The sequence below is a fragment of the Pagrus major genome, chromosome 22 (genome assembly GCF_040436345.1).
Source record: "Pagrus major chromosome 22, Pma_NU_1.0".
Classification (NCBI taxonomy): domain Eukaryota; kingdom Metazoa; phylum Chordata; class Actinopteri; order Spariformes; family Sparidae; genus Pagrus; species Pagrus major.
Window position 1 is genome coordinate 16,361,748 of NC_133236.1, and position 23,087 is coordinate 16,384,834.

Here is a 23,087-nt window from a genome sequence, read left to right on the forward strand (position 1 = left end):
TTACTGATTAGTAACACAAAACATGAAGAAAATAAATGTACAAGCAGCTCCCCCCAGTGACAGAATGTTCTCCCTTCTACTTATTTATTTATTTATTTATTTACCATTACAAATTACATTTTCATTTTGACTGGAACCGATTACAAATGAATCATTGCTCAAACTAAAGAGTAACTAAATAATCTGAAAAAAAAAATAGAAACAGTGTAAGCGGAGAGACACATAGTCTGTGTTCGTTTGTGTTCTCATGTGAAACTACTTGGTGATTATATCACATTCACACTTAAGTACAGTAGTATTATCAGCAAAATGTACTTTAAGCAAAAGTAAAAGTACTCATTCTGCAGAAACTACTTGTCTTAGGTACAATTTTAAAGTTTACTTGGGTATTTCTGCTTTATACCTCCACTATATTTATATGATAACTTTAGTTACTAGTTGCTTTTAACACATTTTTGAATTAATTTATTTTATAGACAAATACAAAACAAAAAAAAGGTAAAATATCAATATCACACATTAATATTTGTATAATTTACTTTAACATATACTTTTAAAACTTAAGTACATTTATTGAAAGACAATTTGGATACTTAAGTTCATGCTGTAAGACTTTTATTCATCATATAAGTAACTGTCACTTTTACCAAAGTCATATTTTAACACTAAAGCTTTACATTTACTCAGGTATTAATCTTGTGTACATTTTACAACACTGACCTTAATGTATCTCCCAAATTGTTTCAAGTCAAGCACACTCATTTTTGTAGCTTTCTGACGCAGTTTTTTTTTTTTTTTTCAAAATAAAAGCATTTCGAACCAGGCAGGGTGTGAAATTACCAGCCACCAGCCAAATATACTGACAAAATAGCACAGATTTCAGAAAAATAATAAAGATTTACTATTGAGTGGAGAATTTGAACATTTATTTGTAAGTGGCTGGTGTATGGTTTCACTTTAAAACGTTAATTTCTCACCCTGGAACCAGGTCTTCAATGCAAAAACAAAATGACTGCAAACCGCTCAATTATTAGGACAAAGTTGTCAGTTGAACATGATCACTGACATCAGATTTTTCACTTTATTAGCACAGGATCATTCAAACATATCAGTGCTTTCTGCTCCTCGTGGCAGCTTGCCACACTGTGTAGCAGCAGCAGCAGCAGCGGCAGGCCTAATGGTTTGTTATTATGACCTTTTGTGTTTCCATTAGTCTCTCCTGCTGCAGTATTTAGCTTACAGTATGTGATTTAACCGTGTGTACATTCTGCACACTGGAGCTGTAGAGGAGCCCCGAACCTGCCGCACAAGAGGCGACTTTAATCTGTTTTAATGTAAACAGATGGCTTTGCTCAAAGGCACTGAGTCACCATCATATTTAAAAAGCTTCCATTAAAGCAGCTCCTTCAGGGTGTTTACAGCTGAGGGCAGGCGGGGGTGAGTGTGATTAGTCTACCACTCCAATGTCCAGCTAATGACCACTTAATGTTTTAAACCCTGACTCTGCAGGGTGAAAAATATGCTACCACAAAAGGAAACACACGGCTGTGATGGGACTTATCCTCCTCAGTCATTCGCTTATATGATCTGAGTCCAGTTGAGCTGCAATATTGGACCTTTTCATAACGTGGAGTTAAAGGTGCAATATGTAGTTTTGGGGAAGAAATTTTGATAAGAAGAGAAATAAATTTATTGACTGATTTTTCTATGTCTAAACGAACCTAATAAACAAACTCTCTTTATTTTGATGACTGAATAAACTGAATAAACAAACTGACCTTAAAGGACAACACAGTTTCATACTGTTTTACTATGCTTATATGTGGCGGACCCTGCCAGCATCCATAACCCAATTCAACTCCATTTAATTTCAGTAAAAATCAACAAGTATTCAAACCTGAAAACTGTGGAATTTATGTAGTTTTTCGCTGTGAGAAATGTGCAATTTCATGGTCATGTTTGCTGTATGATTATATTTCTGTCTGCGATACAGAAGCCAAAGCAGTGTAACTAAGTACAATTATGAGGTACTTTTACTTGACTTGAGTATTTACATTTGATGCCACTTTGTGCTGCCTTTCAGAAGGAAATGTACTCTTCTTTCACGCCACCATACTTGTAAATGTACTCCGTAGACCTCATTGAGGTCAGTGAGGCTGTGTGTTCGCAGCAGGCTGATGCAGAGCAGATCATCTCACCCTGCAGCTTTAATAATAGTTCACATCTCGGGCAAATCAATCCGCTGGTGTTTAACTGCAGCAGCGGTGGAAAAATACGATTCATCAGCCGATGAACTCCAAACAGCAGCAGGTCTGAGAAACTATATACAAATCTGAAGATTATGTTCAAGACAACATGATTATTATGTGTTAAATGTGGAAAATTCTGCATTCAAATTCTGATTGGTGCAGAGAAATTATCTATCTATCTATCTATCTATCTATCTATCTATCTATCTATCTATCTATCTATCTATCTATCTATCTATCTATCTGTTTCACAGGCTTATTTTTGACGAGTTGGTCTCAGGGGAGGACAGGACAGATCGCATGGGGTAATTTTGTCCAGAGAAAAGCTACTGGAAATGTTTTTCCACACAGTCCCAGGAGCGTCTTCTTCTTCTGGTGCTTCTGGCTTATTTTATCTCATTTTATTTTATATGTTGGAGGCTGATCCAACTGTCCAGCTGCTGCACTATAAACACATCTCCCTGAAACAAAATCTGTAAAATTGGTTCGTCTTTTAAATTGAAACTGTTGCCATAATATAATATTTATATTTCATTCTTATCACAGTTATAGACTTTGTCCTATAACTCTGACTTGCAATGGTCCTGCTGCTCAATTAACATGTTTTATAAGTCTCCTTAAAGTCTTTTACACTATAGAATATATATATATAAATTATATATATTTATATTTATGTCCACAATGTTACTGCAGACAACATAATGTGATGTCTTTTTCCTCAGCACATTGACAAGGTAGCAGCCCATAACTAAAACCAGCCACACACACACACACACACACACACACACACACACTAAAGAAATGGGCTTCATTTTCTAGCAAAATGCTGCCATCTAGTGGCTAAACTGTGTATCACTGTGACATGTCTGCAGCGTCAATGTGGTTTTGGCCTGAAATATAAAGCAAACTAACAAAGAATATAAAATAAACAGCCACCCACCTACTAATTCTTTAATTAAACACACCCATTATAAAGATAACATTCTTATTTTGTTAAGATAATTTGAACCTTCTACGTGTGAATTTGCCCAATTAACACATTTCCCGTCACCCTGCTCCTGTTCCTGGACGGGGTCGTGCGTTCAGATCTCGAGGGAGTCCCGTGTTTAACCTTTGACCTCCAGTGAAGCATGAGAAGGGTCTTTAGGGAGGATGTTGGGTCGACTCAGGAAGTGAAGGCAGGTGTCAGCTGCTGGTGTTGGGACTGGTGACACTGGACTGAACAGCCTCTGCTGGCTGTTCACCTCACTTTACTTCACTGAGCTGGTGTTGTTTGAACTTCAAAGTCAGATTTTTATCGTAATTTCATTATAAGTTTTGTCTGATTTTTCATTTTATGAGAGCCAGTGTGGCTCCCATAAAACATGTGTCAACTTAAAGGTTATGTAATTGTAACATATGCATTTAAAAATGTTATAGTAGGACAATATATCTATATGACATCTTTATCATGATATGAGACTATATATATCATGTTATATTTAGGATATTGTTTTATGGTGATATGCAGTGTTGTATAAAGTATCCATAAGTCATACTTGAGTAAAAGTAAAGATATTGTGTTAAAATATTACTTTGTTAAAAGTGAGTCATCCATACGAATAGTACTTGAGTAAAAGTCTTCAAGTATCTGATATTACATGTACTTAAGTATCCAAAGTCATTTTCTGACAATAAATGGATTTATGTATCAAAAGTACAAGTAGCAGTTAACATCTACAGTATTTACATGTACTCTGTATACCAGGGTCGACTTTTATTTATCGGAATCAGTATTTAGTTTTTTTTAATCTGATTGCTTCTTTGGCTCTGATGCAGCATGTAATCTGGAGTGTAACTAAGGTTATCAAATAAATGTAATGGAGTAAAAAGTACAATATTTTCCCCTCAAATTAAGTGAAGTAGAAGTATAGAGTAGCAGAAATGGAAATACTCAAGTAAAATACAAGTACCTCAAAATTGTACTTAAGTAAATGTCCTTGAGTAAATGTACTCAGTTACATTCCATCAGTGGTGATATGGCATATGTGCTATCTTTTCCTGGTTTTATTTGATGTCATTTTCTGAACTTATGAGACTGTCGACTTGTTCTAATACTTACTCTTATATCACAATACAGCCTAAAAATATCTTATATATCCCAGCCCTTTTTTTAATCATGTTCAATACATTGGCAAATATCCTGATTGTCATTCCTTTCCTTCTTTTGTGCTGTATGAGCTCCATCCCAAAAAAAATAAAGAAAATAAAAAATATTTCAATATTAAATAATTAGCTGTATTTTCAAAATGAGCCAAAGCCAACACACACCACTTGCTTTACCTCTTTTTGTGGTGCACATCCCCCCCTTATTATTTGCTGGCATTTCTTTGATTTTTCAATTAATAGATTTATCCTTCACTATATAAAATGACATAAAATGTTTTAAAAAACTAAATAAAGACTATTACATGACATCCAGACAACTAGTGCCCGAGTCTTCAACAGTGTTTTTCTGCTCCAACAAACCTGATTGAAATGAACGGCTCGTTATCAGAGCTTGATGACGTGCTGATCGTTTGAATCAGGTGTGTCGGAGCAGGGGAACGTCTAAGACACTCCCGTAGAGGCTCCTCTGCACAGCAAAACACATTAACATAAATCCAACATATTATTATATAATATAGTGTATAAGATACAATCTTTACAGATACACAGGAGGATACACACCTGTGAAAGGTGCACTGTGTAGTTTTGGGGAAGACATTTTAATCAGAAAAGGAAGATCTTTTTTTTTTTTGCCTTAACAAACTCAATAAACTCTTTGTTTTCATGACTGAATAAACTGAATAAACAAACTGACCTTAAAGAACAACACAATTCCAGTTTCACTTTGTTTATATTTGGCGGACCCTGCCACCTTTCTAGCTTTATACAGTGGTCTGGTTTATTCAGTTATGGAAAAAAGATAAATATTTCTGAGTTTGTATTAATACCTCATTAATATCGTAAATATAAAAATTCTGAGTTTTAATTTCTTCTCCAAAACTGCATAATGCCCCTTCAGTTTTGTATTGTATCTTGCATGGTTGTGACGCTAACAAACACCTGTCCAGGTACTTAAAACTGCTTCTGTGGTAGTTCTCACTACAACAGGTGTCTCCATGATTACATACAGCTCCACAACGTGAAAACATTACAGCCATGCCACACTGTCTTAATATCTTGTTTTGTGCAGCCAGCAGTTCAAAATACAAAGATAATCAGCTGTAAATACAATATTGTAATGACTGAGTAGCACAAACATGTAAGACCTTGTGGGTCGTTTTTAAAAGTGTATTATTTTCAAAAACTCTCTCGTCATTACATTCTATCAGATCACATCAACAGACTGTAGTTTCTTCAGGTCATCACAGGTTTGAGTAAAAATGCCATTGCACCATCTAACAAGTGTGATTTAATCCATGACAGTTCCCTTTTTTCTGACTGCACGTTACAGCCAACACCCTAAACTACTAAAAAGAGAAGGAGAAGCAGGATTTACAATCACAAGTGCAAATCACTTGGTGCAGGAGGTCTGAATCTTACATACATCTGTACAAATTATTTAACAGGAATCAGAGAGCAAATATACAAACGTGTTCCTCTAAAATGGCTTCAAAAACTTTTCAACTGAACTGAGATTAATAAAAATGTGTTTGCATTTTGATAACAAAGGAATTTAACTAGCTAACAGTGCACACGTTGAAAAAAAACTTTGGCACAGTCAGCAACATTTACAAAATAAAACCTCATTCTTACAACCAATCGAGAGCCACAACCATTTGAACACATTTTAAAACCATTAACAGATACGTGACAATCTGTTCAGCATAAAACTTCGAATGGAAATTAAATACATAATATCTGGTGTGATTTCCATAAACATGAGCTTTAGTGATTAAGCACCACGTCAGTTCAAGTTCCTTTAAAAAACTATAAAAGAAGGTCAGGAGCAAATGTTGACACCGGCTCTAATTATTTTTGTTTTGTTTCATACGGACAGGACTGAACTGTCCATTTCTAAATTGAATGAATCCGTTAAACAACATATTGTAATATAAAAGCTCCTGTAGACTTCTCTCTCTAGCAGCTGCTTCTTTGAAGGAAATCGTTCAAGCAATTTGGAACTTGATTTTCTTTTTAACCCACAGTTAGTTTAGATACTACTCCAGTCTGTGTGCTGTACATTTTCCCAAAACGTTGAACTATTCCTTTAACTTTTTACAGCACTGTGTGAGGTCAGTTAAAATCTGAGACGTGAACATAAACAATATAAAAGCACAGCATACATAAAAGGTGCAGTGTTTCTGACAGACAGTCCAGCCCCCGTCTGTTTAGCTCTCGTCGCCGGCCTGCACCCTGCCGTCTCCCAGCAGTCTCTCTCTTCTCCTGGTCGCTCTCCTCATCTATGCTCACCATCCCAGGCGCAGCACGGTAACCTGGCCAGCAGGGGGCGGTGCAGTCCATTGTAGAGCGCCGTGCCCAGCAGCAGGACCAGGAAGCCGAGCACCTGCAGGCCGTGAAACTGCTCCCAACCCAGCCCCAGGCTCACCACCCAGATGACCAGCGTGCGCAGGCTGTCCAGCACCATGCGGGTGGTCGCGCTGATCTCTTTAGTGACGCTGATCCCGGCGAAGTTGAAGAAGGCGATGCTGACAGTGTTGCCCAGCAGAGCCAACAGGATGAGAGGCTTGTGGCCAATCTGACAGAAGGCGTCCAGCGCGTCCTCGAGGACTTGGCGAGGGTTGTCGCTGAACCCGCCAACACTGATGAAATACATTGGGATGAGAAGCAGCGACAGGACGACGAACCCAAAGAAACCTGGAAACAGAGAATAGAATTGAATGACTTATATCAGTGTTTCATGACAGTTTTAGCTTGTGAACCCTAAAGACTTTGATTTCTTGCAACACTTAATGTGAGCAGTTCAACCACAGAGTGATTTACCTTGCTATATTTCATTCATTTTTTAATTCCAGAAGAAGTTAGTTACACCAAGTCATGACCGAGACCAGAGTGTATCGAGTCTGAGACAAGACCAAGACTTTGAGAGGCTCACGCTGTATGACACACAATAAAATGTGCAATCTGCAAACCGTGCGTGAAAACACCCACACAGGACAAATGAAAAGTCATCTTCATTCACCTCTTTTATTGCCATATATATTAGAGCTCGACCAACATGTGGTTCGTTGATGTTATCAGCTGATATCGGCCCATTACAGATATATCAGTATCGGTGAATATGTTTTCCAATATATGAAACTTGAAATCTGTGTGCATATATGTGTGTACATGTATAAGAGTACCTTTAGATATGTCTTGATAAAATAATCAAAAATCATTGCGGAGGTGAATTTTATGTGCGGGAATATTTCTTTGTTTTCTATGAGCAACAAATACAAACAAACCCTGAGGAGCTGAAATATCCATTATTATTCAACACTCCTTTTCCATGTGTTACCATCCACCTAACACAATAGACTTTATTGTGCAAGCAGGTGGTCTTGAGACCAAGTACGATGTCGAGTACTACAACACTTTCAAATGCTACTCAACAATACAATATTACAGACATTTCTATCCATATCTGTTTGAAAGAGGATACAGACAGAGCAAACAAACAAACAACTTCTCTATCTGCTGCTGTTTTTTGACATCTGACCTTTGCTCTCCCCATTATTTACTTGACCTTTTAACATTGGCTTTTGTGTGTTTGTGTGTTGATGGGGCTACTAATCCAAACTCAAAAGTTCATCACCAATACCTATAGAACTTCAGGTCTAAGTTTCCTTGTGGAGTGCAAACTAAACACCTAAAACACACGTTATATGTAACAACTGCCGTACCTTCAGTACCAACGGCCCGAAGAGGATGGACATCGTGTTTGTAGACAAACTTTTCCTCCAGGACCATCTGCACTGAAACAATGACCTGTGCCATGATGATCAGAAGGTCTCCTGCAGGACAGAACACAGTAGTGGTGTTTTATTTACTGCTTTAAGGAAGGGAAAAATATTATATAGCTGCTTTTTTTCACTTTAGTTTTATGTTTTACTGAGGTTCTGTTTCTGCCTCTTCTTTTTTACTTTTCTTGCTGTTTTCATGGACAAAATCGACTTCATTAGAAAAATAAAGCACATAATAACTACAAACGCGCTCACCCGTGATGACGTCACTGAGTTTGTGCTCGTCATCGCGGTGCCCGCTGAAGAAGTCGGCGAGGCCCACGATCACCAGGCCGAGGATGGTTGTGAGGATGCCGACCCACTGACTGGGTGCAAGGCGTCGGCCCAGGAACGCCACAGAGAGCAGACCGGTGAAGATGATGACGGCCCCACGCAGCATCTGGAAGCTGGAGGCGCTGGTCATGTTGAGAGCTGAAAACAAATGAAAAAAAACGTTGAGGTTATAAAGGTTGATACTAGTTAATTTTAGAACTATATGCTTTCTTTCCCACGATACTGCCCAATGAGGGTGATAATGCTGAGAAAAACAACACTATCTTTGACTTTTTTATCTCTTTTCCTGACCAAAGGATTCTTTAAACAGAAGATAACCAATTCTGTTTGTTTGCACCAATTGGACTCCTTACATTTGATCTTTGAAGGGCAGAATAGACCCTAACACAAATTTCCAAAGTCATGTCCTCCATAAATACAATAAAAACAACTTCAAACAAGCTTGTGAGCAATATTTTCTACTTACCTAAGTTTTGTGACCGTTTTTCGCAGAAAAAGGCTAAAAGGCTAAAGTTCACTTACCAACATACATGATGGAGGTAGCCGTCATGTCACACATGGCGGGAGGGAAGAAGAGGAGAGGGTTGAAGCTCTGGCCCGGGTTCATCGTGGGCTCTGGCCTACGTCTGTCATGGCAAAGTAAGATGTAGAAGACTGCAAGACAGCTCAGCTCACCCAGAAACATCCCCACTGCCTGAAAGGTGAAGAGGGAGAAAACACACAGAGAGATGGACAGACAGACACACAGAGAGGAAACAGGTTATAATTTAATTTTTGACAGAACAGTTACTGATTGGATTTGTTTACAGAATAAGTCACTTCAGATGCATCGCTCCTGACAAGTCAGCAGCATTTATTTGAGTAAATATTTTGATCTATACATCTGCTGCTAGGGGTCTCTCAACCAAAACAATGAAAACAAAAGACTTTGATTAAGTACGTTTTGAAGTAATGTGGGATCATGGGAGTTGCATCCTTAATTGGTAAACAACCACCATTGCTAATCAAAATCATCTGACGTGACTCAGGCAGAAATGTTCATGGACGAGGTAATGAATTAAAAATGTATTCAAGTAATGTTTAGTCATGTTTGCCAGATTCCTTCCTCACTTTCTGGTGGTGCAGATGAAACGCAGAGTTACTTTGAATTAACTTGAAGATTTCTATGGGTTTGAACATTATTGGACATTTGGGACAATGTAGGTACACAACTACACAAACTATATAACACAGGTCTTTTTGATACTGACGTAATACTATTACTAATATCGGATATAGGACTGATGTCACTGTTTAATGTACAGATCCAGATTCCATAGTCTGATGTTTTCATAAATTATAAATATATATAATGAAATTTAAGCCCACAGCCAAAATGTTGCAGCACAAATTTATGAATTAATAAGTAATCAAACAGGTCTACAAAGATTTTTGTGTCTCCATGAATAAGTCATAAAGGCAGAGCTTGAGTAACATAACATGAGTAAGTCTGCAACTGAGTGAAGGAGTAACAGTTTTATAACAATTTGGAGATATTTTAACCTCTCAACACAAAAAAGTGAGACAGAAACTGTTGTAATGTGTATAAAACTAACATTAAAAGGGATGGAAGTTTTATCAGTTTTGCCAGATGTTAAAATTCAGGAATCAGTAAAAACAAGCAAAAAGTGGACTGGCGCGTCTCTTTTGACACCATCTGATAATTGTGCTACAGACAGTACCTCAAGCGTGACACAATAATGTCACTTGAGGTTTGTTGGCTTACCTGTACGAATGGGTGAGAGAATGGATGTTCAGGATCATCATGGCAACCTTTCGCTGAGAACATGTCAGCCCATCTGTCAGACAAGAAGACATTTTTACAACTCAATATTTAACCAACATTTGACAGGTGTTTGGTGCTAATCTTGTGCCCTGATGGTTTGTTGTGACACATTTTACTTTTATGAAAAGCTCGCAGCTCCTGTGATTTGGATATTACACTTGGCCGTATAACAGTTTCCATAATGTTTCGATTATATGATTTGATGAGGGTTATGTGTGAAGTTAATGAGTACTGAACTGACTTTTATATAACCCGCTGACTTTTGTAGTCAGACAGTCAGAGGAAGCATGAGCAGCATGTGAGCGGCCTGTCTGCATTAAAAAAATGCAAGACAAGGGAATGTGGTCCTTAGAGGTGATGACACAGCACTTCCTCCACATGCAATGACTCCCGAGCTCATGAATATTATATAGAAACTGGAACTGGGCCCGCTGACTGAACCAGACGTTCCCTTTTTATTCACAGACACTGTGTTTTGGATTATATGACTTCATGTGGTGCATGTTTTCCAGTGAAAGTTGCACCAAAACTATCAACCTACAAGCTGTAACTGATCTCAGCTGTATGGCTTTAAAACCAGTGAAGCAGCACCGGAGTAGAACCCGACCTAATAGTTGTTTTAGTCTTTCTCTGAACAACATGACACAGCTTGTTTTGTCAGTTGAATCAACTCCACACAATGCACTCAAACTGTGATTCATAAGATTTGTTCAGCTGACAAAACCCACAAAAAGACAGAGAAGTGTGTGTCAGGCAGTAGAGAGCTGACATCACAGATTATTAGAGAAGTAAAAGGAGCTGGTTTCTGGAGCCTCTTCCTATTGTGACAAGAATAGAAGGGAACGCAAATGAAACAATTAGTCATAAATAATTTATGTTATCCATCAAGGAGAAATATCAAACATTATCTTGCTCCGGCTTCACAAATGTGATGGTTTTACACAACTATTGTATCATTATCATACAATGCCGTAGATAAGCAAATGGACACGGTATGATAAATGTCAACTTCCATGCTGCAACATACCTGGAAAATGGTAAACTGCTGCAACCTGAAATTAGTTGCTTGAACGACTTATCAAATTAAATGAAATTTTTCACTGTTTCACGCTTCTCAGATTCGAGGATTTGTTGCTTTTATCTGTTTTATATAAAATTAAAATTAGTCTTTGGATTTTGAACAACTGGTTGCACAAAACAAGCCATGTGAAGATGTCCCTTTGTGGTCTGTGAGGATATAATGTGAATTATTCACTATTTTCTGAGATTTTTTAAGACTGCACGTTAATAAAATTAGGATTGGTTGCAGCTCTGACATATATATTGACAATTTTTTCATGCCAGCTACTATATTTACCTGTGATCTACAAAGAAGGTTGAACTAGGTTAGTACTTGACCTCACTTATGTCTCATCATAGCATATTTGCATACAAAGATACCGGTACCTCATGATAATGCATTTTACAGTTACAGAGCAGTTTATTTGGATAACCACGACATTTTACTTTAGATAAAGCCTGTTTGAAGAGCCAGTTTCCTGGCAGCTATCTTATCAAGGTGTCAATAACCTTTACATCAGTGTCTAGCGTGCAAATCAGCCCCCTGATACATGTAGCTTCTCCTTACACACAGCTTCACAGGGATGTTTAAATTAGCCGCTTTGAAAGCTAACAAGCTAGCATTCCATTAGCTTGTTGTTTAGCTAGCGGCTAACAGCTACAGCAGCTACAACTACAAGTGGGCTAGAAATGTGATTATAATATGAAACAAAAACGTAATAGGCGACTTTGCTCGATAACTTTTAAAGAATTGGTTAGCTGACAAGCACTACAGTTTATGTTCATTCACACTTTTTGTTAAAACACTGGTTCAAACCTGTTTCAGCACACTTTCAATCTCCTACAGTGACATTAAGTAATTATTTACCCGTGATCCCAATAGAGAAACCTAATTAAATCTACTCACTTTGCCGATAATGTGTTGAGAGAGCCGGTTGTGAGCATCAGTCCTGCAAGGAACAGCTGGTATTTCGTCCAAGCCATGTCGGACGTGTGAACGGGACAGACGAACCAGGTACAGTCGACCACCAAGTTGTTTCTTGGCCACAGAGCCCCGGGTTGTTATTCTCACAGTTCACTCACTCTGCCTTTGAACGCCACATGACAGTTCAGAGTCAGCTGACCGCGCTGCAGTCAAGGACTCCCGGAAATAACGTAATCAAAGAAATCGAAAGAGGGTAGGAGTGAAACCCAAAGATTTATTTAAAAGAGGGAAGATGGAAGGTATAATTTATAATTGGTCCATTTTTATTTCTAAATACCACCCACAAAAGCTTCTACCCTGTATTTAGAAAAGTGCCTCAAAGATAGGATACAAGTTCTCCAAAATCTTGTGCTTTTATTTACAACCTTCAGACATGTGACTCAAATCAATAAATCCAAGTCTCAAGTGTTTTTTTCTTGGGCAAGTTTAGTCACCTTTTTCCTTTATTCTTACCTGCAGGATTCAGTCATTATAAAGAGAAAAGACAAGGTAGTAGTAACTGTCAAATAATGATATTATTGTCCAATTTATCCAACCTGTTCAAACATGATAATATGATAATTAATTAAATTTGATATTTTGAGATATTAAAAGTAAAAGTGCATTATGTGTATGTGTATTGTAACCAGTAACAAATGCTGTCAGGTAAATGTAGTGGATTAAAATGTACAATAATTGTATATATGGTATTTGTATGTAATGAAGTAGAAGTATGAAGTTACATAAAATGAAAATACTAAATTACAAGTATCTACAATTTTGTACTTTAGTATAGTACTTAGTACTATAATATGAGAAAAAAGGAAGTATTTTTAGCTGAGGTACAAAGTTCAGGGGGAAAAAAAACACATATCACATGATCCTCATCAGTTGATGACATGTGCCCAGTTTCCTTGGAATTTAAGATGTTCAATAAGTTTCTATTAATTCCCTTAACTTTAAAGGTCCAGTGTGTACGATATAGTGGCATCTAGTGGCTAAGTTGCTGCAAACCAGTTTAGTACCCAGAGCCACACCCCCCTTACATAATTAGTTTTTTTCCAAGCTTAGCAAAGTCATGACCCATCTTACTCTGCCTCTGAATGGCTACTACTTGTTTAGGTATGAGAAGTGAGATTGTTTAGGGTTAGGGTAAGAATGTCAGGCTAAGCCAATCAGAGCCAGAGGAGGGCAGGTTATGTCTTTGCTATCCTGGTTAAACAAATATCACTTCCCCTATTCTTGTCAGTGAAAATGTGAAAGGCCCTCTATAGAGTCAGTGTTTAAGTTGTCTCTTCTGGTCTGGAGATGTTGAAGGCTCATTCTGACGAAAACACAACAATTCTTAGTTTCAGGTGATCATTCACTGATGAAAACATTATATTATATTATATTATATTATATTATATTATATTATATTATATTATATTATATTATATTATATTATTTTATATTATATTATATTATATTATATTTATTATATTATGTTATATTCATTATAATCAGAACTTAGACCAGACCTTAAAAAACAGTCGTTATAACGATCTAAGAATAGGAGTTTACGAGGGGCCATTAATAGCAGCATGACATGCATCAGAGACAAACAGCAGGGGGAGTCAGAGACCACATAGACGATCTTGGATTTGAAAGTGGGACCTCAGTAAATGTTCCCCTCTGTGGCCTCACATTGCTTAAAATTAGAACATGCACTCCACTTTCCATGAGGATGCTGTCCCTTGGTGCTTATGAGGTCAATCTGAAGCTTTTGAAAACCTACAAATGGAAAGTGAAAGAAAATTCGAGTTAAGAGAGGGGTGTGTGGTACAGGTTAATCTATGTGAGCCATATGAGATAAAAGAAAAAATAAATTCTTGGTATCAGCAGTATTTAATCCTGTGTGTCACTGCACACACCAAACTGGGGGAAATAAAGACATCACAGAGATTTTTACCTTGCTCAAGAAATATCATGAGCCCTTCTCTTCGTCTCACTCTGGTGCTCATCAGGATTCTGGTGACTTCCCAAAATGTTGATGAGATCAAGGAGTCATCTGCTCAGTGACTCTTTGTGAAGTGTCTCTCCTCTCACTGCAGACAGCAGTAAAACCTCTTGGCTACCAGCACTTACCTGTCATAACTCTGTTCAAGTGCTGTCATGGATGCAAAACACCCGGTGAGTCTTGTGACTAGTATTTTCCTATGTTCATGACACATTGAATTGGGCCATACTTGTCTGTTGTCCTATCTTTATTTTAATTTTTTTTTTAACAATATTTCTCTCTGGATTGTAGTGGAGTAGAAGTATGAAGTAGAAGAAAAGGCAAATACTCAAGCAAAGTACAAGTACCTCAAAAATTGCATAGTACTTGAGTGTATGTACATGGTTGCTTTCCACCGTTTTTTTTAATTTGTGATTCATAGAGCATTATAAAAAGAGAGGCTTACTGCTGTCACCTCTAAAACATGTCACACAGCTATACTTTACTACAATCTGCTGCTTTTAATAATAAAACATATATATATATACAGTATACAATATAATATACAGTATCGATTGCATTACTTGGAATCAGATCAAAATAATATTTTGTGGTTTCGTCTGCCTGCCTTTGTAGACAAAATTCAGACAAGGATCAGCTCCACATTGCAATAATCATTCATTCAATGCAGGTCCTGCAAGATATAAACATCATCCACAGTGAGCCAGCTCTTCTTTTAATGTGCCCTTCAAGAGACACAACATCTGTGGCAGCCTTTAAAAATATATGGATGCCCAGGAGTATTATCATTTCACGCTGAATGGCCCGGAAACATTTGATTGACAGCCGGCCTCCAGTGGTGTGAGGTTAGACCTGTGGGAGAGGGAAAGGTGACGGGGGAGCACTTTATGTAGAGGCCGCTGAAATGTCACATGGTCAGCCGGGCAGGCTGGTCACAGCTTGTTAAGGAGCTTCATGTCCACCTTTCTGCACAGCAGGTCAGCACACCGACCACAGAATTATTCATGATCACCACTCAGCAATGCTCACCTGTGCATACTGTTCACAGATATCAGTGGTGACCCCGTGACTCTGTGCTGTTATATAACATGTACATCTGCACTGTGCAGAGCAAAACACAGGGCTGTTCAGATCAAAGATCACCGGCTGACAAATGTAGTCATCAGTGACTGGCAGGCTTTAAATCTCTAGCATAATCTAATTACCTTTAATTACGTGTGTTTGATTTGAAGCCAAGATGTAGATCTCTTTCCTTTATTGTAAAACTGTTGTGTTGTATGATAAGGAAGCTATATATTCTATATCACAGAATTATTTTTAAAACTACTAAAGTCAGAGTCACGTCAGATAGATTAACATGAGCCCACCCTGCTTGCATCTTTTGTTTTGTTTTGGTCTAAAGACAGAGAGATTACATACTGTGCATTTCAAAAATATTGAGAAGAAGAAAACTATATTCAAACCATAAACTCACATATCTTGGACTATCTGATGAATATTTTACACAAAATTGTACAGCTCTTTTATTTAGATAATGGTCATGCTGTTTATATTGTTTTTATAATATTTTCTCATATATTTCTCAATTTTCAGATTTTTATTTATGGTTCTTGCAGTAGATGTTTTCATCTTTATTTTATATTTTCTTGTACTATTTTTATTGTTGCACCAATATGCCAAAGACAATCCTTGTTTATGTGGACCTACTTGGTCATAAGCGCGATTGTTCTTCATTTACCATGCTGATGATGAAGACACTGTAATATAGGTGTAAGCACATGAGGACAAAGCTGTGCTCATATAGTGTAAGTCTTTTTTGTGGCAAATTAAGTGAACTTGAGAAAACATGCCCGATAACCTTAATATATTAACTTGAATATACAACAGTTCTGTCAGACAGGCAAACATTACAAACAAATTTGTTATCCTTTGATATTTAATTTCATTCATATAAAATGGCCTGGGCGACTTGTTGTAATAACATGGCAGAAATCCAGCTACACTGCAGATGATCAAGTTGGCTGTTTAGTGCAGTACAGTACCAGCTAAGCCAATTGTTTTAAAACATGTGTCTAAACACTTGATTTGAAGTTTTATTGTAGCTTATGCAATCCTGACATTGTTTTAACCTGTAACAAGCAGTTAAATACCTGAACACCTCTGGATTTTGGCACTTTCACAAACCTTCTGCTGATTGCCACGAGCCTATAAATGAAGGTGTTGTGGCACACCGGGGAAAATGAGGCCTAATTGGCTTGTAAAGACTAAAAGCATCAACAAGCAAACATCAATAGTTAACAAGCCCTTCAAAATCACCTGTCACAGTCTTTCCTTGTCGGAAGGCAGTCTAGTCAGATAAAAGCTACAGCTGCTGGCAGTTAAAGGCTCCCTGAGGAGATTTTGACCTCAAGAAGCACTATGGGGCAGTTTTTTTGATGAGTCAACTATACTCCGTTCTATTGGTCCCTAACCTGAAAAAAAACACAAAACACAACAAGATCTACAATGTTACTGTAGAGATGACACAGGAAGTAATCAAATGTGCAGTTCCTTTAATGGATACACATCACACTTCATTGTGCAAGTACTGAAAAAGGGCTGAACCGTACGTTTCTTCCTCCCTTTGACTTATCCATAATGGGTGTGTACAGCTGATTTAAAGGTGGCGAACCACCAACCAAAAGCGTCAGAATTTGACACCCTTGGAGTGAGACTCAACATTTCACTTCAAATGGTGTGTTTACAAACAGCGGCCAACAAATCCTGCATACTATTCCTTTAACAATAACTAAAAGAGGGAAAGCATTTCAGTTAATGATGACTTGATTTAAACATCTTCACAAAACATTCCTCTTTGTTTAAAACAAGAGAACACTACACAACCATAAGCTTCTGCTTTATGCTTAGATAATCTGTTTTTATGTGCAAGATAATATACTGTATATAAACAAAGCAAGTGTCTTTGTTATAGTATGGAAAGACCATAAAGTGTGTGAGTTCAAATCACCCGAGGGCTGAAAATGTGTAAAACTCAACCTGCAGACATTAGGAGACATTAGGAGAGAGATGTATTAAAGTATATAGACAACAATAAAATACTTCACCCAAAAATAAAAATACAATACCTCTATTTCTCTTCCTCCTCCAATGCATCGCAGCACTTTTTCCTAACAAACAATACAATAAGAAGTATATACAAAGTATAAACAACAAATTAGACCTCAACTATGAAAATGTATCTGTGACCAGATGAGAGTGGAGTGAAAAATGGTTTGAGGAAATGTTCAGGGCCATGAGAGTGAGGGTTCTGTTAATGAGGGGTTGGGGATTAGGAATACCACACTTCTGAGTTATTAACATTCATACTGAGTGGTCTCAATGTTAAAGAAAACTGAATAACAAACAAGTGCAATCCCTAGGTGACCATCATACGGTGTCTTTTCTTTGCTGTGTCAAGAATACTTTACATTTCAATCGTCCTCTACTGAAATCTCTCAAAGGGACTTCATAATTCCTCTAAAGCCTCGTGTGTTTGATGGACTCTTCAGGCCATGCAAGCACTTCAGAGAGCACCAGTTCCGGCTACTAGCACGCTGAGGACCACTGGAGAGCGATTGCGTAACCAATGACAGCCCTCAGCGGCTGATGCACAATCACGACAACTGTCCTGGTGTGCTGCTGATACAGTAGATAACGGTTAGTGAGAAGACAACTAGACAGCAAAGACAGAGGGTCACAGGTCAGGTGTATCTGCGTCAGAGATTTGTCATGTATTTAAATTGCACGACATATCACAATGTTTTACTCACATTCTGCAAAGCCTACAGTGAAGTTGCTGTATTAGAGAGAAAAGGTTACAGTTTAAAGTTTGTGTAAAAGATGAAAAAACACGTAATTTGTCAGGACTTTCAATTTATTTTCTTGCCACGGAGACTGATTATTATGCCCTTCCTGCAATGATTTATTGTTGATAATTTTCTAATTTACCAATAAACACACTTGTTTCTGTTGAGGGTTCGGTGTGATTTTAAGTTACAGAAGCAGTAATCTACAATTGCTTGTCAAGGTTTTAAAAGCTACCAAATTTGACAGATTTACAGTACTCCACTCTACTCTACTCACACAAAGAGAATTTGTCCTTGTCTTATTGTTGCCAAATATGGATTTGTGTGTCTGATGTCACTGGTCTTGCCATGAGGCTGCCTGCTCTGTCATGGAACAATAGGGCGAAAATATCTCAATCGTTTGAAACTTCCTTAAAAAAATGTAAATTGAGCTTTATTCCTGAATTAACTCAACTCCTGTACTAATTAACCTTCCACCTGCATTGCAGAGTTCATGGTGGCTGTTGTTTATTCTCTTATGGTATTTACAGCTTATGCAATAAATTTCAGCCCAGTAAAACTCCATATAAACTATGCCAGTGATGGTGGCAGTTAAAGTAATATACTTTTTCCACAAGACAGGCCATACTGCTGTCACAAGATGAATGTAAATATTTGAAAGACGAAGCGATCAAATACAATTTCTGATTCAGAACTACAACTAACAACTCAAGCTCAGTTAAAAACTAAAGGCTTTGGTTTGTCAAGGACAAAAATTTGGATTACAAATCGATGTGATAATGAACTTTAATAATATTATCACATCATGTTGCAGTTGAGATAGGATGGAAATTAGGGTAGTTGTGTGAAGATAAGTTGGAATAATTTGCGAAAGGGAACAGATAAACAGTATTAAATTGATAAAAAGTTATAAATAAACACGTTATTATGGATCCCACTGCAGTTCTCGCAAGACCCGTTCTTTGCGTTCTCTGTACTTGACTCAAACTGTTAACACACACAGTAGCTCTGATAATGTCTGTTTTTCTGTGGTTCTGCAGTCTATGAGCTGTAGCTTTGCAGGTAAACGCACCGACCTCTTCAGCCTCTCTTCCAGTCTTCTGCTGCTCTTCTGGGGTCGCTCATCCTCCGGAGTTGCTCTTCTGCCCGAGTGTCTCTGGGCTTGTTAGGAAGAGTGGACAGGCATGTTTCCCTGCCACTGCTCCACCACCCAGCCTGTTGGCTCTACCTAATGAGCCCAGAGACACTGCCGCTGCGACAGCCATAGTTGTTGGTGTGTTTACCGGGGCAACTACGGCTCACAATCTGACATTTCTTGTTTTTATGAAATAACACAACACCTGTGAAATCGAAGTGGTTGATTAGGTCATGTTTAGGACTAAAATGTTTGTTTTTTTAAAACTGGCCAATAAAATATTTAATTGTGTTCAATTCATGTTCTTTCATTGTTCTTTTAATGCATCTCCTTATTTGTTTGGACATTAAAGTGTATTGCTCCTATTGGATAATATTGTACAACCAGATCCCAGATCCTGCTGCTACTCCTTGTGCTTCATTATAAAAAGCTTCATTGGGGCAATTCTGAGATCTCCCCATTGTTGACTGACACTTGAGAATTTTTGCTAAAGAGCTTGAGACTCAGTATGTTTCCTTAATGGAGCCTTTATTGAATCTAAACCCAGTGTGGTTAAAGTGGCTTTATTATTGTCCTTTGACACATTTTGTTGGGCTATGATAATTATGTTTTAAGTACAATTATGAGATAATTATTAGTGGTATTAATATAATTAATCCCTCATTCACTGTCAATTTGCCACATTCCTTGTTGTGTAGATCTGTGTATGGATTTCCCAACAATCACTTCAGGTCATATCTGCACTGATTATCTAACCTTCGAGGAGCTTCGCGACAGAGCTGGGGTGTGCGGGGGTACTGAGGGCCTGGCAAATTTTCCTGCAGATCTTCTTGGAGGACACCTAATCACAAGTGACACGGGGCCAGCACTGCAGATTTGATGTTAATCCATGGTGAAGTCAGAAACATTTCCGAGGCTCTCAGCGGTTCTCTCTAGTTAAAAGGGCACAATTGAAATTGTGCCATGAAGGCTGTGATGTGATACCTATTTCAATCATTTACACACACCTTAGGCTAGAAGTAAGGAGTAAAAAACTGGACTATATGCAGCCATATAATTTACTGTCAAGCTTTGAAATCTGCCACAACACACAGCAGCCTGTATCTGTGGGGCCTCCCTGTTCTTTTGCCATGTGTTGCTCTTCAGTGAGGATTTCTTGTTATCTAACAGTATTGTTACAATCCAAGTCCTCAAGATGCACATTTTGCCTTACCTACATCTATTTTTACATTTTAAAATTTTCCTCCACATTATAAAAGTAAGACATGTTCTATAAAAAGCTGAAACAAAAACACAATGTACTATTTTTTGGTTGTCAAAGCAGAGTTGAGGCTCCAAGGTTGACATATGACGGAGAATCCCTGAAGCTCTGTCTATTTGTAAAACAGGGTGTTGCTTTTTCAGTTGTGAAGTCGATGCACTGTGACATTACAGAAAGACAAACTTCTCTGACAGAAAAGGTAAGAAGAACATTAAATATGAATTAAAGATGATTTTTTTTAGTAGCTGCACTAGTGAAATTGGCCTATCTGTATACCAAACACCAACTCCTACAAAATGAATTAAAGTCATTACATATATTTGTTACTTTTAACTATTAGCCTACAGCTACTTTCAGCTAATGATTCTCGTGGGTTATTCATACATTTAACTAGCTATTTTAACTGTTTATCTATTAGGCCACCTAACTATTTTAACTGCATGTTCATTATTTCTACTGTTAATTAATATTTGTAACTATTTTTAGCTATTTTTTAAAATTTAACTTTTTACCCAGATGTCTATTTCAGATTTATGTATAACTTTTAGATAGGATTTCTTGTTTATTCATTATTTTTAGCTCACTGTTAGCCTACAACTGTTTATTCATACTCTTAGCTAACAATCATTTTTTTGTCCATTATTTGTACTTAACAATTTTAACTGTTTGCTGTATTAATTATTTTTAGCTCTTCTCTTCTAACTGATTATTCATTATTTCAGCTGTTTATCCAGTACTATTCTAATGGTTTATCCATATGTTTCGCTAGTTATTTTAACTGTTTATCTATGAGCTAACCATTTTAACTGTATATTTCTACTGTTTATTCATTTGTTAGCTAACTATTTTAACTTCTCTGCACACAATCAGTTTCCGTCCACTCTCAACAGCAATGCGGTGTTAACATTACAACCGATTAAAGTTGATGGTTCCTTTCTGGTTATTTCAAATATACTAAATATCATTATCATACCTATTTGTAATCATAGTTGGCTGATTATTTTCCTCCTTGACACAAACGTGACTATATTTTTTCAACCGAACCATAATTTCTAGTTTTTACATGATCTAGAGATGAGCTGTTGTTGTTGTAGTTCAAAATCAGTTAAAGCTAACAAAACTCTTACTTAACTGCCTCAGCCAATTACATTACTGGCTTCAAATATAAAAGGTTTGGTTAAAATGATTGTAGATGTAGTACATTGTGTTAATGCAGGAGCTACATGATGTGAAGCTCTTTTGATTCTCCCTCTGCAGTGCTGCTCAATCAAATCAACCTGGCAGACATCCCCATTAGTCACGTACTAGTTCTGACTACACATACACCCACAGCCAACACTAGATACTTGAATCAGCAGAAGTCTCACATGGGACTCCACACAAAGACCTACACGTATATTTTTCCACTATTTATTCAGCTTCTCTTCGCCACGTTGTAGTGTTGAGACGAATGATGTCTTACTTGGCCGAGCACAGCAGCACATTTACAGTCAGAGAAACAACACAGTTTAGTATAAATAAAAGATTACAGAACAAGGAGAAAAGAGAGCAGCAGAGAGAGAGAGAGAGTGGCGACAGCACACACTTCTGTAACACTTAAATTGGTTGTTCCCTGGTGTGTACACATTTTTAGTCTTTAGATAATTTGCTGTTGCATTGATTTGACACTTTCTAAGGCTTTCCAGGACTGCTTCAGTAACTCTGTCGGGTGATGTTGGGACAAGCAGAAAGTCTGTCATAAATTCAGTGGCCTTCTGAAATAGTTATAGCTTGAACACATTTACAAGTTCAGATGCTTCACTGTTTTAATACCAGTGCATGTATCTAATTGTTGTATCTTAAAAGTAGTAGAAAATGTAATTATTGTTTTTGTTCTTTAAACCAATAGAAGTACATTGATAAAGTAAGATTGATCTTGATTGCAGATGGCCTATAGTTTCTTCATTTAACATATCACAAGCAGAGAGTACAGGAATACATGTATTAGTTTTATTTGAATAATTTCTAGTGGCAAAATTATCCACAGTTATGTTTCCTTTGCTTTTCTATGTAGTTTATCATCCTGTTTTGCCGTCCTTGTTGTTTTCCAGGTTGGAAACAACTGTATAAAGGGTAAACTAATCCTTATAAACAGATATGTGCATACAGACAAGGCAGTTCCAAGTGCTTGACAGAAACATACAAATATATAAAAAATATATATTAAACTGCTTAATAAGACAATAAAAACAAAAGCAAGCCAATAAATAGTTACAGATTTTCCTAATATCAAAATGTTTGGCTTAGTTTGAACATTTAAGTGTCGTGATTTCAAGATGAGCATTGACATTTACACAGGTGGCACAGCATTCTGGCTCATCCACTCAGTAATTTGTTCAATGCACTTATTCAGCAATCATAAGGGACTGTAGTCTTGTGATGACACTGTCACATATAGTTGTGTGTCATCTGCATAAGTGTGGTACGAGATGTTATAATGCTCCATAA

The 23,087-nt window shown here is 37.3% G+C and overlaps 1 protein-coding gene across 1 annotated transcript; it reads right to left on the reverse strand.

The window, feature by feature from the left end:
• Nucleotides 1-5,550: 5,550 nt before the first annotated feature.
• On the reverse strand, nt 5,551-12,488 carry slc35f6 (solute carrier family 35 member F6). Its single transcript, XM_073493429.1, has 6 exons — nt 12,304-12,488; nt 10,278-10,350; nt 9,035-9,206; nt 8,435-8,650; nt 8,120-8,230; nt 5,551-7,091 (listed from the first exon to the last, which is right to left on the reverse strand). The coding sequence occupies exons 1-6, from the start codon at nt 12,378-12,380 to the stop codon at nt 6,673-6,675; spliced, it is 1,068 nt and encodes a 355-aa protein (XP_073349530.1). The 5' UTR covers nt 12,381-12,488; the 3' UTR covers nt 5,551-6,672.
• Between the last annotated feature and the right edge of the window lie 10,599 nt (nt 12,489-23,087).

What these genes read in the sequence shown, in the direction of transcription:
- slc35f6 (XM_073493429.1), bottom strand. Translation starts at nt 12,380, where the DNA reads ATGGCTTGGACGAAATACCAGCTGTTCCTTGCAGGACTGATGCTCACA. An exon ending in CTCAACACATTATCGGCAAA is followed by an intron (nt 10,351 to 12,303) that starts GTGAGTAGATTT and finishes CTTGTCTGACAG; the next exon opens with ATGGGCTGACATGTTCTCAG. An exon ending in TCGGGCCGTTGGTACTGAAG is followed by an intron (nt 7,092 to 8,119) that starts GTACGGCAGTTG and finishes CTCTGTTTCCAG; the next exon opens with GTTTCTTTGGGTTCGTCGTC.